Raw genomic sequence first — 15,507 nt, 5'->3', positions numbered from 1 at the left:
CATCAAGCACTGGTAGTTTTTGCTACTCAGCTTTAGGCTACCTTGAGCTTTAGCAGCACCTGGCAAATATGTAGCTTCTGCTGCTCAGCTTTGGCTTCCTTGAGTAGCTGAGGGAGACTCTAAGAAAAGGGAGAAGAGAACGGGGAGCCTCAGGGAGATAGAGAAAGCCTTGGCAGGCCTGAGATAGGTAAGCCTGGGTTTGCACTAGGCCTCCTAGGGCTTTGTCTACCCCTGAGGAATCCCATACTCTGCTTAACACCTGCATGCTCGTTTAATAGGAGGTTGTTAAATGAGGGTGTTTTGCTTGATGGCTATCACATGACCATAATGGGTAGGCTCCATTACCACATGTCTAGGACAGGTCTGGAAAGCACCAAGTACAGTTTTCCTGGTTCATGGTATGCAAATCTTTGCTGAGAGTTCTTTTCAAGGAGTCATAAGCAAAATCATTAGGTGCTAATAAAAAAATGAAAGCACTGATTTGGCCATATGAAATCTCAGATTACTGAAATTGTTAGATTGGGTATTGAGAAGGCAGACACAGGCTTATAGCAACAACAGCTCTTTATTAACAGTAGAACAGTCTGTACAATCCAGCAACTGCTTGGTCTGACAGCAGCCCTTTTATAGGGAGCTGTCAGACCTCTTAACCAATAGGATTCAATCTCTGTTCCCGCCGGAACAGAGGACCTTGTTGGAAACCATGGTAGTTGGAGTGAATATCTAACAGAAATTAAATTACTTCAATGCTCATTTAGAATGACAGTATCATTCTAGAGGCTGCAATGAGACAGTGAAAAGGAGGGAGAAGACAGAAACAGTATTAAATACAATACTGTACTGAGCTAATCTGAAACTTACCCATACCATCCACTGTAATCTTTCCTTCCTTCCTTCTTACATAATTGGAAACTGTACAATCTCTTAATTTGAGTTCTAAATCTCAAAACAGCCTATGCTTATTTGAATTCTTCATAATATATTTTGCTTGTTCACAAATTTCACCTAGACATATACAAATGTTGCAGATTTTTTTTTAAAAAAAAACAAGTTAAACCTGGGTGATTCACACTGGCTTTTTCTTCACAGCTACCCAGAATTTGTGTCATCACTATCTGATAAGAGGCCCTGGTTTTTCTATTTTGGGCTTCTGTATAGTGATAATGGGAAAAATGGAAGATGCAAAGATTATTATTATTATTATTATTATTATTATTATTATTATTATTATTATTATTATTATTATTATTATTATTATTATTATTATTATTTATCCTGCCTCTATTAATTTTATAACTATCTGAAGGTGGCAAGCATACATAACAGACCTCCTCCTCCTATTTTCCCCACAATGTTAACTTGTGAGGTGAGTTGGGCTAAGAGAAAATGATTGGCCCAAAATCACCCAGCCAGCTTTCACACCTAAAAAGGAACTAGAACTCCTGGTTTCTAGACCAGCACCCGAATCACTACACAAACTGTCACAGAGCTGATCTTAGACAGCATTACTTATGTTCTAAAACTGTCAAGAGTTTAACAGCAAAGAAGGAATGGAAGACCACAATGCACATAAAAAGGGGCAAGACCTTGATTACATGGTTGTGGCTTCCATTTTGACTTTTTTGACCAATAGATATACTAAAATCGAATGCATGCTCGCTCTCTCTCTCTCTCTCTCTCTCTCTCTCTCTCTCTCTCTCTCTCTCTCTCTCTCTCACACACACACACACACAGACAGACAGACAGACAGACAGACAGACAGACAGACACTCTGAGTCTGCCTCCATTGTTTGGATTCTATTTGTGGTTTTTTAATTGCTTTTTCATATTCATCACCCAATTGAATGCCTGATCTATCAAAGCAAACTATCCACTTGTGCCATTTTTCAGGAACAGAAGCTGCTTTGTGTTGTTAGAGAATAAAATCTTTTTGGATGCTTATTTGTATCTGTGCCTAAAATTGAATTGTAGAAAACGGTTGTGCAACACACCAGAATATAATAGATATAACATCCTAGACCCCTGATGGCGAACCTATGGCGTGCGTGCCTGAAGTGGCACAATCAGCTGTCGTGCAGCAGTGCTGAAAACACGTGTGCGCTTGCACGCCGGCCAGCTGATTGCATTGCCCTCAAACCTGAAAGTTCGGATTTTCTGGAGCGCAATCCCTTTGTGCGCTTGGCAGTGTCAAAAAACGCCTGTGCATGCACGCTGGCCAGCTGATTGTTGGGCGTGCATGCACGCTAGGACCTGGAAGTTCGGCTTTTCCAGAGCAGGGCCTTGACAAGCAAGCAAGCACAATGTTTCCATGCAACCAAGATTTGCATCACCGTCTCAGACTGTTTTGCATATAAAGCTAAAGATATTGTATCCACGGCCTATTCAACAACAAAAAATGTATTCTAAAAACCCACTAATATTAGTCCTTTTGATCAATATTCTGCTGAACTTAGATTTATACTTTATATATTAATAGCATTCATACCCGTTTCTGCTTCCCTTGTTTTTTTTTTTATGTGTAAGCATTGATAGAACCCTTTCTTTTTTAAGTCTATTCAGCTGCAATATTGTTTATGCAAACTCACTTCTGAGCAATGGAATATGTTGAAATAGGATGGATGTTAGGCAGGGCAAATTGACACTGGTTTTTTTTTTGTTTTTTTTTAATGTAACAGCTGCAGAATCAGGATACACTAAAAGCCATGATGAAGAATGCAGAATTGGAGATCAACCACAAAGTGATGGAAAGAGCAAAAAGATTGGAAGACCCTGTGCAGCGACATCGCCACCTGGTGGAGCAAGAAAGGCAGAAGTATCTCCTTGAGACAGAAAGGATTATGAAGAGCTTATGGTAAGTGAAAGCAAACTCCTAACGGGAATTAGTTATTATTTCATCAACCTCTCACATAATTACTGAGGTTTGAGTAAGAGCAAAGTGAAATCTGGAAATGAAACCATTTTCAGTCTATATTTTTCTCCTTTGCTTAGACTCAAGTTATTTTATTTTATTTTTGTATATTTATTAGTTATATATTCTGCTGTGGACTTATTCTTCAATTTCCCTAATTCTTTTTTGGCTTTTGTGGAGGGGGAAAAAAGATTCTGTTTTTCTAAGACTTTTTTTTAAGGCTTGCTTCAATCACTCAGTCGTTCTCTACTCCGTCATAAATCAGTGGATAAGACACAAAAATCACAGTTAAGAAAGAAAAACATAATTGTTCTAAAATACCTGAAAAGGATCAGAGAAAACATTATGTCAGTAATGGCTAACCTTTTGGTTGCTGTGTACTGAAATGCAATGTGGATGCAACCCCCTCACATGCGACCCTCCCCACCCATGCCTCCTGTGCTCCCTGCACATACCCCCTCACCCCCTGCGCATGGATGTGCAACTCCCCACATGCACCCTGCTCCCCACACACGTCTCCTGCATGCACCCCGCCCTCTACACATGCACAGAAGTAACCTAAAACCTAGTGCCCTTTTGGAGTTACCATGGCACTGAAAAAGCAACTTATGAATGTTTTTCACCCGAACAACCCTTGCACCATCCCCATGGTCCACGTGATCAGGTTCGCCATCACGGCACTATGCCATGCTATATAAACTAGAAAACAACTGTGGTTAAGGAAATAAAATATTGGATTGATATGATAATAACAATTTAATGTAACACAATTCAGGAGGGCAGGATATTTAGTAAATAATGTAGATAATAATTCCTGATGAGCACCTGCATAGAGAGAGCAATACAGAATAAAGTGATCCATTGTTTCAATTATTCCTCTACTGCATGGATATGGTCTGTTCAAAGGAGACATTTTCCTATTTAAGACTTGCTTTCTACAGAAGCTTTGGATGGGTACATACTGAGTGATAGTTTTCAGGGAGCTAGTTCCCATTTCTCCATCAGCCTACAATGGTTACTTGCCTTTTTAAGAAGAGGTCCCGTACTTCCTGGAGGTGGAATGGAAGTGTGAGAAGCTAGAAAAACTGTAGTATCCTACAGTGGGAGAGATGAAGCTAAAATAAAAGCCATCTATAGACAACTTTGACTTGGTATTAGGGAGGGGTCACCTACATCCAGCCAGCTAGTACTGCCATTAAGGGAAATTCAAGAATTCTTGCTCCCATTCATAAATATATATTTTTCTGCTTTGGGAAACAAAATAAAAGCAATCTCTTTTCCATCCAACTGCAGAAAAAAAAACTTATGTAGACCATAATGAAACACGTGTCTTTAGAAGTCATGCTAGGTTAAAGTTCTATGCAAGTTTGAGAATGAACTTTTTTGAAATTGGTGGATTTTCTTCTGTCTCAGCAAGCAGAGGATTATGTTTTGCTCATTAGCTTAAGGGAAGAAGAATTAAGGCTTTATGAAATCATATTCCACTATAAAACTTCACATGTAGGTGGGCAGTTGCACAATAAGCATACTTTTTTCAGATATTTTCCAATGAATTTTGACCACTGTGTATTTCACTCTTTTTATTACACGTATATGCATGCAAGCCATCAGTCTATACTGCTTACAGCTTTTACCATGAGATGAATCAGAGTGTTAAAGAGGCTCCAAGCTTGTTTTGGATGTAGGGAAAAATATTATAAATGAAGTTAATTAGGTGGCCTTGGGCAAGCAGCTCATTCTTAGCCAATTGCCCATGGTTATTGAGAAATTTGGAGACATGAGAGCATTCATAATTAAAATAAATAAAATTCTAACAAACCTAAACATGTATGGAAGGAAAATGTTGGAGATAAGTTCTACAAACTTGCTAAGTAACTGCCATTGGCAAAAGCTCAATTCTTTCTGACAAGAGGTGTTTTTTTTTAATATAATCTATTGATCTGGAATTGGCTGGTCCAATAGCCCGAAATACTTTTCAGAGAAGATCATCACCTTTACTGATTAAACTGCGTTGAAATCTATAATTTTTCCTAGTAAATATTTTTCCATCTGTGTGTTTTATTAGTTAAACTTTAAATAATTGCTTGTACCATTCTTCCTGATTTACAGGTAGTTTTCTGTGTTGAACAGAGTCATGTTTTGAGCCCTGTGAGTGTATAGGAACCAGGGTTTTGCTAGTCTAGATTCAGCATTTTAACAATTAATTAATTCCATAAAATTTATCTAGAGGAGCTGGAAATGGTTGATGTAGGTATAAATGTACTCTAGAGTAGGCATGTCAAACACATGGTCTGCATAGGCTCTGCCCATCCCAGCCCTGCAAGAGCAAAAAAAAAATCCCGATACATTACGATAGAGCCCACAATGTGATCGGGTTTGCCACTTCTGCTCTAGAGCTTTGAAGAATGAAAGTCCTGTATAAGGTAAAGGTAAAGGTTCTCCTCGCACATATGCGCTAGTCATTCCCAGTGGCGTAGCGTGGGTTGTCAGCACCCGGGGCAAGGCAAGTAATTTGCGCCCCCTAACCCGTGGATTTTAGCACTCGAGTCTCTTCCACTAGATTAGTTAAAGAAACCCTTACCCCCTAAGCACATGTATTGTTTGTTATGAAAATACTGATGTAATTAAAAAAGCCATATTTACACTCGGATTGATTTCTCCCCGCGTGAAAAATGAGAAAACTCCTAAGACGCTGGTGTGGTTCTCTCCCGCGCTCAGCGCTGCGCTGGGTGGCCGCTGCACTGTCCCTCCCCCAGATAGTCCCTCGCTCTCTCTCCGCACCGCACGCCTGGCACCCCCCCCTCCACAGTGGGCGGCGACCCGGCGGCTCGGATCGGATTCGCACAGCCAGCACTGCAGTGAGAGAGAGTGAGTGAGCCAGGCAGGGGCAGAGAGCTGTGAGTGCGAGCGCGCCCCCCCAGATGTTGCGCCCGGTGCGGCCGCCCCCCCTGCACCCCCCACGCTACGCCACTGGTCATTCCCGACTCTAGAGGGCAGTGCCCATCTCCATTTCAAAGCTGAAAAGCCACCGCTGTCCGAAGACATCTCCTTGGTCATGTGGCCGGCTTGATTAAACGACGAAGGCACATGGAACGCTGTTACCTTCCCACCAAAGGTGGTTCCTATTTTTCTACTTGCATTTTTACATGCTTTCGAAATGTAGGTTGGCAGAAGGCGCGACAAGTAATGGGAGCTCATTCCATTATGCGTCGCTAGGGATTTGAACCACTAAACTGCTGACCTTTCTGATTGACAAGCTCAGCATTCTGAACCACCATGTCCTTTAAGGCCCTGTATATTGAGATCAATTGACTGAAATATATAGCAGCTTGGAAAAATCATAATTAAATCAATTAAATCAATTTAGAGTTGAGCTGCCAACTATTTAAATCTATGTATATTTGTAGCTATGTTGAGAATCATGACAACTCCTCTTCTAAAGTTAAAAACTAAAGACTAATTTTAGCAAGGAGACACAGAACTTCCAAATCTTAGTTTCTATTAGTTCTCTGTTCTAGAAGCTGGGCTCTTTCTGAACCTGTTCTGAACCTTTGTGAACAGCTACAAGGTTTGAATGTATTCTCCCTATTCCTCACAAGATTCCAGTGTCAGAGAGGGGATTATGGGAATTGTTGGTGCATATGTCTGGGGTACCTCAAATTAAAGGAAGTTCTTACAGTTAATTTTACATATGAGCGAATGAGACAGATATCTAAGTCAGAAAGATATTTATAAAGCTTTGGACAGTGACTCAGAATCTGTAAAGGTGGGGTCCCTAAATCTTCTTGTGACATCAAAAAAACTTAAGGAATTTGGCTGAAATCTCTGAAAAACAACATTTTGGTTCTTTTTTCTTTTCCAAAAGGAGGTAAGTATAGAAAAAAATGAACTTCTGGAGTCTTGGAAATCCTAGCTGTCATTTCAGTGATTTAATCCCAGCATTGGTTTGGTTTGGTTTGGTTTGGTTTATTTGGATTTATATGCCGCCCTTCTCCAAAAGGACTCAGGGCGACGTACAACATTAAAAAACACACATCCCAAAAGTTAAAAAAAAAAGATTAAATCCATTTCCAAAAAAACAAACAAACCGAATTTTAAAAAAACCCAATACTTTTAAAATAAGTTAAAATTAAAATGATATAGCATTTGCCTGCTGCAATCCTTGACTGCCAAAAAGAAAGAAAACAAGTTTTACCTGCTCTTGCCTGAAAAAAACTTGAAAAACTTTAATTGCTATGTGAAATCTCCATTTCTTTATAGAGTTTTATTTGGCTGGCTTTTCATGTCAACTAATCTTTTTTTTTCTTTTTTTCTCTTCTTTCGTCACTCTGTCTTCCGCTTTTGTTTTGTGTTGTGGGAACATCTGCATTAAAAATAATAATATTGGAACATTAATGGTCCCTCAGTGCACCGATTAAGTAATACTAAGTAATATTAATAATGGAGGTAGCACAATATTATAACCAAACTTGAACTGGAAGAGTAAATGATTCGGATAGCTAACCAAGAGTGAGAGCTATTAACCAGACAGTTTTTTTCTCTTCAGTTTTATGAAAGTCTGGTACTCTACTGCTTAACTATCTTGGAGTTCACATGTTTCATATCATTTTCTTTTAAAGAAAGTAAAATTAATTTTTCATTAATTCAGTTTACCCCATAACAACTCCCTAGAACAAATGAATTATGCATACTGGAAGGTGCATTTTTAAGAGGTTTAAATACTCTTCAATTTCAGATGGATTAATTCAACTTAAGCTGCCCATAAAAGCCCATGACGTGAGCAATGAAGTTCACTTACTAGTTGTTCTTAAAGTTCTTGAAAGCAACATGACTGTTCTTCTCCAAGTCAATCTCAAAAAGAGAATCCAGTGCCCTAAATGCAGCAAAAATGGACTGCTTAAATTTCAGAGATAACGCCATAGTTTTTCCTCCCTGACCATCCCAGTGCAACTCAACAACTTTTTAATATTTAATTCCTCCTTAAAAACAAGCAAATTCTACAGTTTTATCATCCCAGAGTTGCAGGCCACCACTTAGAGAAGTATTTCTCAAACTTGGCAACTTTAAGATATGTGGACTTCAACACTGGGTTAATGCTGGCTGGGGAATTCTGGGAGCTGAAATTGACAAATTCTAACTTAGAGCTTTGGATGCATTTCCTAAAGCCCCTTCCAAATAACTATCACGATGCGATTTTTAATAGGACGGAGGAAGAAATTATTAAACCCAGAAAGAGTAATCATAGCTCTTTAATTAATTACATTTTAATTAAATTAAGTAAACATTTTGTTTGGTTTAGCACAACCCTAGTGTTGACTACATAAAAAAATCTGAGTGGTGTCAAATTTAGTTAGCATTGGTAAGAGAGAACCAGGAAACTCCAGACCTGCAGATGAGTCTGGGAAGTTGTAAAAGAAAGCAACACTGACACACTATTGCCCAGAAACTATATGGAATCACCTAGGCAGGTGTCCCCAAACTTGGCAACTTTAAGACTTGTGGACTTCAACTCCCAGAATTCATAGCATAGCTGGTAGAGAATTCTGGGAGTTGAAGTCCACAAGTCTTAAAGTTGCCAAGTTTGAAGACCTCTAGGGAGTCATCAGGAATCAAACATAATTCAAGGTAGAATTTTCCTTTCTCCCAGCAAAGAACTCAAATGCAGATGCTATAGGACAGTCCACAGCTTCAGAAAGACTGAATTCCCGAGCTAAATGATGAGGAATGATTCATGGATGCTTGAACAGATTGGCTGTGTTTACGCAATATGTTTAACTAGATCACTTAGAGAATCTTGTATCTACTTTCACACACACAAGTGAAACTAGATTAGTTTTTATTTGGGTTTTACCTTTAGCATCATATACAGACTCATCCTGTGTGATCAATTTATGTTTCTACTTTGTAGTTTTAAATTTCATTTATTGAGCTTCAGACAAGAGACACAACATCAGTTATTTAATGTTGCCATCTGTCTTATCCTGAAAGATGGGAAAGTGTTGGTCACTCGCTGCCATCTAGTGGTTATTGTTTAGACTACATCTTTGCTTTTTGGTTCTGTTTCCATTAAAACTTTAATTTTGAACAATAATTGTTCAATTATTCTGACAGCCGCAGAATTATGTATAATTCTCTCAAGTCAGTGGTCTTCCCCAGATTTCTTTTTTGTTGTTGTCATCCAAGTCATGGTCTAGTTTAAAATACCCATATTTTTCTTGGTCAGTGCACCTTTGATGAAAAAGTTAATCAGTGATTCATATGTTTAGGTATCCATATATTAAATGCCTATGCGGTAATCAGTTGTACAAACTGTAGCAGGGCTAAAAGGTAAGGAGCTGAGCTGAACTTGATTCCTTATGAAGTTGGGGTACATTATAATAGAGTAAATATACAGTATATATAACATTAAAGTATTAATTATGTCTTTCTCTGGCTTTGTTTATATCAGTATACTCCAATCTGATATTTTCCAGAATATTGGATTTCAACTCCTCTAGTTCTCCATCTTTGACAATGCCGCCTCAGAAGTTTAGATGATAAAATCCAAAACATATGAAAAATAGGGAGGGTACAAAACATTTTAATGCAAATATTCTGACATAGAAGCAAGAATTTCTAACTTAAGAATGGAAACTAGAAGCATTCCAGTTTCTGAGAATGGATCTTTTATCAGTCTGTTAAGATGTCCTCACATCCAATTCAATTCTTCTATTTTTCCAGTGAGCTAGAGAGATTTGTTGAAGATCTGAAGAAGGAATCTTTGACATCTAACAGAACAGTAACACTGAAAGATGTTGAAGATGGAGCTTTCCTCTTGCGGCAAGTTGGAGAGGCAGTTGCCACCCTCAAAGGTGCTTTTAGGTTTTTTCCCCTTTGATTTAAGTATCTAACTAACATTGCCTAGGTTCTTCTTATGCTCCATTTTTCATCAAGTGCATTGGAAGTGAGTTTCAGTGAGGCCAGTCAGACTTAGGTCCAAAGTCCGTGTGCCTAGGACTGGGACATGGATCTTAGAACTGAGGTAATTTTGAGGGTGGATTAAGGTGAGGAAAGCTCAAGACCTACTTCTGTGCTAGGAAAATGAAGATAGAATGATGAACTGGAGTTGGCAATCTGTTTCTCCTAACCTTGGTAACTTTAAGACATGTGGACTTCAACTCCCAGAATTCCCCAGCAAGGTTAAGGAATAGGTCATCCTACTAGTCCTACCTGCTCCAGGTTGATACTGTTTACTGCATATTGATTTCTCATTCCAGCTAGAAAACCCTCAGTGCATGCTTGTGTATCTACTGTATGTATACATGTAAATAGCTCTCTCTTGGATTCTGATATGATTAAAACTGAAGTAATGCTGTTTTTAATCATTTCCCTCCTCACCCCTTTCACGGTATTCTACTTCAAGAGAAAAAAGAAAAGCTCTTTATATACTCTATCAGAGTAAAGGTTAAGAAATGTTTCCTAAATAATTTGTAAAATAAAGTAACACTGAATTTATCAGACATCTGAATGGTAGTCTCTGCCACTCTTCTCATCCAAAACCGATTTTTCCCCACCCAGTACTTACACATGAAGATGCAGATTCAAAAGCTGGATTTTCCCTCTCCTACCCTTTTCTTTTACTATTTGAGTAATAACCCCATGCCTCTAACACTGGCTGGATCAACACGTGATAGTAAGCCAAATTACAAACATAGTAGTTTGTTTTATTGCTTTTCTATCTATATATACTGCCTCGCCTCTAAATAGCTCAAATAAATAACATGAGGTCACCCCTCATTTTAATCCTTGCCACATTCTTTAGTCTGAAAAAGAATAAGTGAACTAAAATGATCCAATATCACGTTGAATGGGCTTGAACTTGGCTACTTCTGGTCCTGGTCCAGTATGCTAACCACTAGACAATACTGTATGAAATATACTAAACTAAAATAGTATGATTCCCTATCTAATCGATCGATTGAAACCAATTGGATTATAATCTATTGCACAACTAAATTTGGCAAAGTGGCAACTTCAGTATGAAATGGGAACTTAAGTCCATCTTGCATTTCAGAAGTGGTTCATGGGCTCTTATTTCCACAGGTGAATTTCCAACACTGCAGAATAAAATGAGAGCCATTCTCCGTATTGAGGTGGAGGCTGTGAGATTTTTAAAAGAAGAACCTCATAAACTAGATCTTTTACTGAAGAGAGTCCGGAGCATGACAGAAATCCTGACCACACTCCGCAGGTGATACTTTTTAAAGATACTCCAACCTGATGAAGTTTATGCCGTTCATACATGATCCAAAATATTCATCACTTATACTCTAGAAAGACAGTGGGCATTTTCACATTCTGTCCTATTACGATTTTCCCTTACATGCAAAAATTAAAAGTCTAGGAAAATAAGAAATTTGCATGATCCTATAGCCAATCCCGAAGCAGAGCTGTCTTTGAAAACATTTAATCAGTTAGTGTTGGTGTGACTTAGAAAGATAAAATCAATTTTATTTAAGGAAGCCGTATTTCTTCCTTCTCATGAATCTAATAGGTTAGGATCAGCCCAATTGATACTATCCAGTTCTTTAACTATTTCTATTGCCCCTAAGGGATTAATTAACCCAGCGGAAATGCTTAATATATTATTTAAGGCTACTTTATCTAGGGTGCAAACCTCTGCTCACTAGATTGCAACAAAATCACGTAGAAACTCCTCTTTGATCCCATCTGCTAGGGATCTGGATACTTCCACTCAGAATATGGCAGCCATAATGTAAATTCATCCAGGACTCTGTTAGATTTTGTTGTTAATGGTGCCTCAGATGGAAAATTAGAAAAAAAGGCATAACAGCCTAGTTTAAAACCTCAAAAACATCCCAGTAAAAGATTATTACACCAGGCTGCTTAGAGTTTGAACTTCCTACCACATCCTCATCCAACTAGCTGGATCCTTAACTTAAGGGAGCGGGTTACCCCAAACAGGGCGGCAGGGCGGTTATCTGCGGACGCAATAAGAGTGGCACAATACTGACGCTTGGCCACTCTTAATGCCACAAGGTAAGTCCGTAAATGGGCTCTCACCTGTGTTCGGTCAGATTCAGAGCGAGACGATCTCCACCTGCTCTCTAGGCGTCTCTTGTGGCGCTTCATCACCCTCAGCTCCTCGGTAAACCAAGGAGCCAGGGTGGTTCGCTGCCGCAAGAGAAGCCGCAAATGCACAACCCGGTCCAAGGCCCCAGCGGCCGCACTATTCCATGCAGCCACTAGGTCCCCCATCCGGGTGCGGGTCAGGGCTACAGGAAATGGCCCAAGCTCCATCTGGAACCTATCAGGTTCCATCAGACGCTTGGGGTGGAACCATCTTGGGCATTCCGGTTCCGCCTCCCCGCAGTGGGGCGTAGCGGCTGGAAAGTCGAGCCGGAGAAGTGAGTGATCTGACCATGACAAGGGTGTGATGACTAAATCCCCTACTCCCAGATCACTCCTCCACTGGCCAGAGACAAAAATGAGATCCAGTGTGTGTCCTCCCTCATGTGTGGGGCCCTGAATTACTTGAGTCAGGTCCATGGCTGTCATGGAGGCCATGAACTCCCGAGCTACCTCGGATGCCTCCCCTACCGATGGCAAGTTGAAATCCCCCATGACCAACAGTCTGGGGATCTCAACTGCCATCTCGGCGATCACCTCGAGGAGCTCTGGAGTTCCTATACTTTAATTTGTACCTGTACACCTCCCCGAGTCCCTTCGGGGAGAGGGGATGGTCTAGAAGTCCAATAAATAAATAAATTCAAAGCCCTGAAATAAAAATGTAACAAATTGTGTGATGATCCTGAAACTAGAAGAAGTTGTTATTCCAATTATGGAAATTTGTTTTTACGCCTAACAACACCTTATGTTTTCAACCTACTTGAATTAAGATTTGGTTTTCAGAGCATGGTCAGTTCATTGCAGGGAAGGTAATTTCAGAAAGATAATTTGGGTCCGAAGTTGATGAACCAGGTTGATGATGCTGATGAGCAGGTTCTCCTTGCTCTTTTTTCTTCTTTTAAACACTATCCTCCCAATTTTCAACCTTGAAGGGCGGATGTGGTCGTGCAGGGTAAGCAAAAGCTAGTTTCTTTTTTAAAAAGATATTGAGGGCTAATCTTCACATTTGAACTCTCTCAGAACCCTAACCCTTCACTGAGTAATGCCATTGTTTTTAAAAAATGTGAAATATTTCTTGAAAAAAAAACTTTTTTTTTTCTCTTCAGGAACTTTAACAAAGGGATCAGCTTATGAGATAGTTTGGATATATTTTGCCACTAAAAAAATACATTTGTTGTAACAAACCTGAATCAGTTTGTTTAAAATATCTAGCCACGGAGCTGAGAATTAGACAACTTGAAGATTACATTCAGGCTTGTTTTTATGGGTCTCCCCCCCCCCCCCCCCCCCCGTTATAATAAGAAAAGAAAATAGGTGCATCAATTGTTCCCTGGACTTTCTTAAATATATTAATACCACACCTGGGTTGTGAAAGAGGTCAATGTTAATCCCACTCCCTCTTTTATGGCCATGATCACCATGGCCTCAGACAATTTTTTTTTTTAAAAATGCAGCTTTAGGCTCCAGAAAAAATCATCCATCCTTGCTTTAGCCAAGAGCTGTAAAAGCCATGAACTTAGGGAAGCAGCAATCCAACATACCTGGAAGGCACTAATTTTTAAAAATACATTTAATTTTTATAATCCACATGGTTAACTTTTAGGGTGGAAGGGAAGGTAATTAAATGACTTTACACAAGGTAGCTAGTTAGATGATAACTAGCTGTACAGACATAATCAGAGGGAGCCTTTTTTTTAAAGGACATTGAGAGACTGCTAGCTACATTTCACAGGTTGTCAACCTCTTTTTTCCAGACATGTTACAGATAGTTTGCTCAAAGGTGTGGATCCATCACAAGCTGCCCAATATCATGCAATGGAGAAGGCCACTGCAGCAGAAGTTCTGAAAAATCAAGAAGAAACGACCAACAGCCAACATCTGCAGCAGAATGTTTCTGAATCCCCAGCCGAAGTGTCTGTTAAATCTGAAATGATTCCCATCTCCACTGTGACAGTGCATCATGCACAAAGCTCTCCAGTGGTCACCCATCAGTCACAGCATTCATTCACATTGGTCAGTCAAGCCCCAAATTCTTCTCTGCCTAATAGCCCAGGGCCAGCTGCAACTACATCAAGCTCTCCAACCTACATGGAATCAACAACAATGACCACAATCAATACCCAGCAAACACAGGTGCCTCATTCACCCCCTGTTATTGTGAACAACATGCAAAGTCTTTTTATTGAAGAACTTCACAATGCCAGTACAAGGAACAGAGCTCTCTCGATTGAGGTATTTTGTGCATTTCAAAGCGGAGAGCTGTATAATATTAATACTATAATATTAATAATATTAATTCTGGACTTGATCTTAAGAGACCAAATAATTATGATAATTATAAATGATCTTAAGTCTTATGTAATGTCTCTACTAGAATATACACTATCCATATGATATTTATTCATTTTTGTTTCAAAACTTTTTTTTAATGCAAAAAGGGGTTTGTTTTGGTGTGCGGCTTTCTTAAAAATATTTTTTTTATTCAACCTTTATGGCCAAGATAACAACATGTCCATGAAGCCACCAACAGTTGGGATCAACTCTAAAGACAATTTATCTTTTAATCCAAATGCATGTATCTTTTCCAAGTATATGATATTTTGTGCAAAATATATAAACCAAGAGCAACGGCTATTAGTCAATATTGAGCATTAGTGGCAAAGCCCTTATAGGGAAATGACACACAACTCTGCCCGAGTTTGCTCCCTGTGATTCAAACCCTAGTGAAGACTTCACCCACTAACCATTGGTTATCAGCAACCTGTATCAGAGTCATACTTCACAAAGGTCACCTGACTCTAGGCTTCTCTTTCTTGGGAAGCTGCAATACAGAACTGTCTGATGCCACATCAAAGGGGTCTGATTGAACCATCTTTTTTTAAGAGTATCTACTGACAGGTGCAAAGCATTTTACCCCATGGTCAGCATATGCAGAGATAGCAGGAGAATTCAGAGCACCCTCCCTATTTGCCTCATGCAATGTAGAATTTAAAATATGATCGGGATTTGCTGTCTTTCGTTACAGAAAGCAGAGAAAAAATGGGAAGAGAAAAGGCAGAATCTGGATCACTACGATGGGCAGGAATTTGAAAAACTCCTAGAAGAAGCACAAGCGAACATTATGAAGTCAATCCCAAACCTTGATATGCCTTCACAAGCAACTGTCTCACCCAAAACTGATGCAGTACAAGTATCTGGTAATTTAAGTTTATTTCTCCTCTGTAGGAAACACCTGTGACCCACTATCAGAAGAAAATGAATTAAAGCAGGAGTTCTTACCCTCAGTTTTAGAGTCTGAATTGGACACAGTAGGAGAGGGAGAAAGGAAAAGAAAGAAGCACAGGGACAAGGTCAGGGTGTACACAAAAAAGTTAACATGGAGGAGGAGGAGGAGCCAATGTTGCGACAAGACGATGTGCAATCTCAATGCTCTATATTTGTTTGTTTGTTTATTGGATTTATATGCCGCC

General features: G+C 39.4%; 1 protein-coding gene across 13 annotated transcripts in view; it reads left to right on the top strand.

The window, feature by feature from the left end:
• KIAA1217 overlaps nucleotides 1-15,507 on the top strand; it is a 255,677-nt gene that overhangs the window by 219,571 nt on the left and 20,599 nt on the right. For all 13 annotated transcript variants that reach the window (XM_081969856.1, XM_081969854.1, XM_081969855.1 and 10 more), the window contains 5 exons: nucleotides 2,676-2,851; nucleotides 9,629-9,759; nucleotides 10,991-11,138; nucleotides 13,792-14,269; nucleotides 15,063-15,234. In XM_081969856.1, coding sequence (XP_081825982.1) covers nucleotides 2,676-2,851; nucleotides 9,629-9,759; nucleotides 10,991-11,138; nucleotides 13,792-14,269; nucleotides 15,063-15,234 — 1,105 coding nt within the window. The remainder of the gene's footprint in view (nucleotides 1-2,675; nucleotides 2,852-9,628; nucleotides 9,760-10,990; nucleotides 11,139-13,791; nucleotides 14,270-15,062; nucleotides 15,235-15,507) is intronic.

This window comes from Natrix helvetica (genome assembly GCF_964273705.1).
Source record: "Natrix helvetica genome assembly, chromosome: Z".
In the NCBI taxonomy this organism is placed as follows: domain Eukaryota; kingdom Metazoa; phylum Chordata; class Lepidosauria; order Squamata; family Natricidae; genus Natrix; species Natrix helvetica.
The sequence above is the reverse complement of the archived record's forward strand: the minus strand, read 5'-3'. Positions and strand labels throughout refer to the sequence as shown.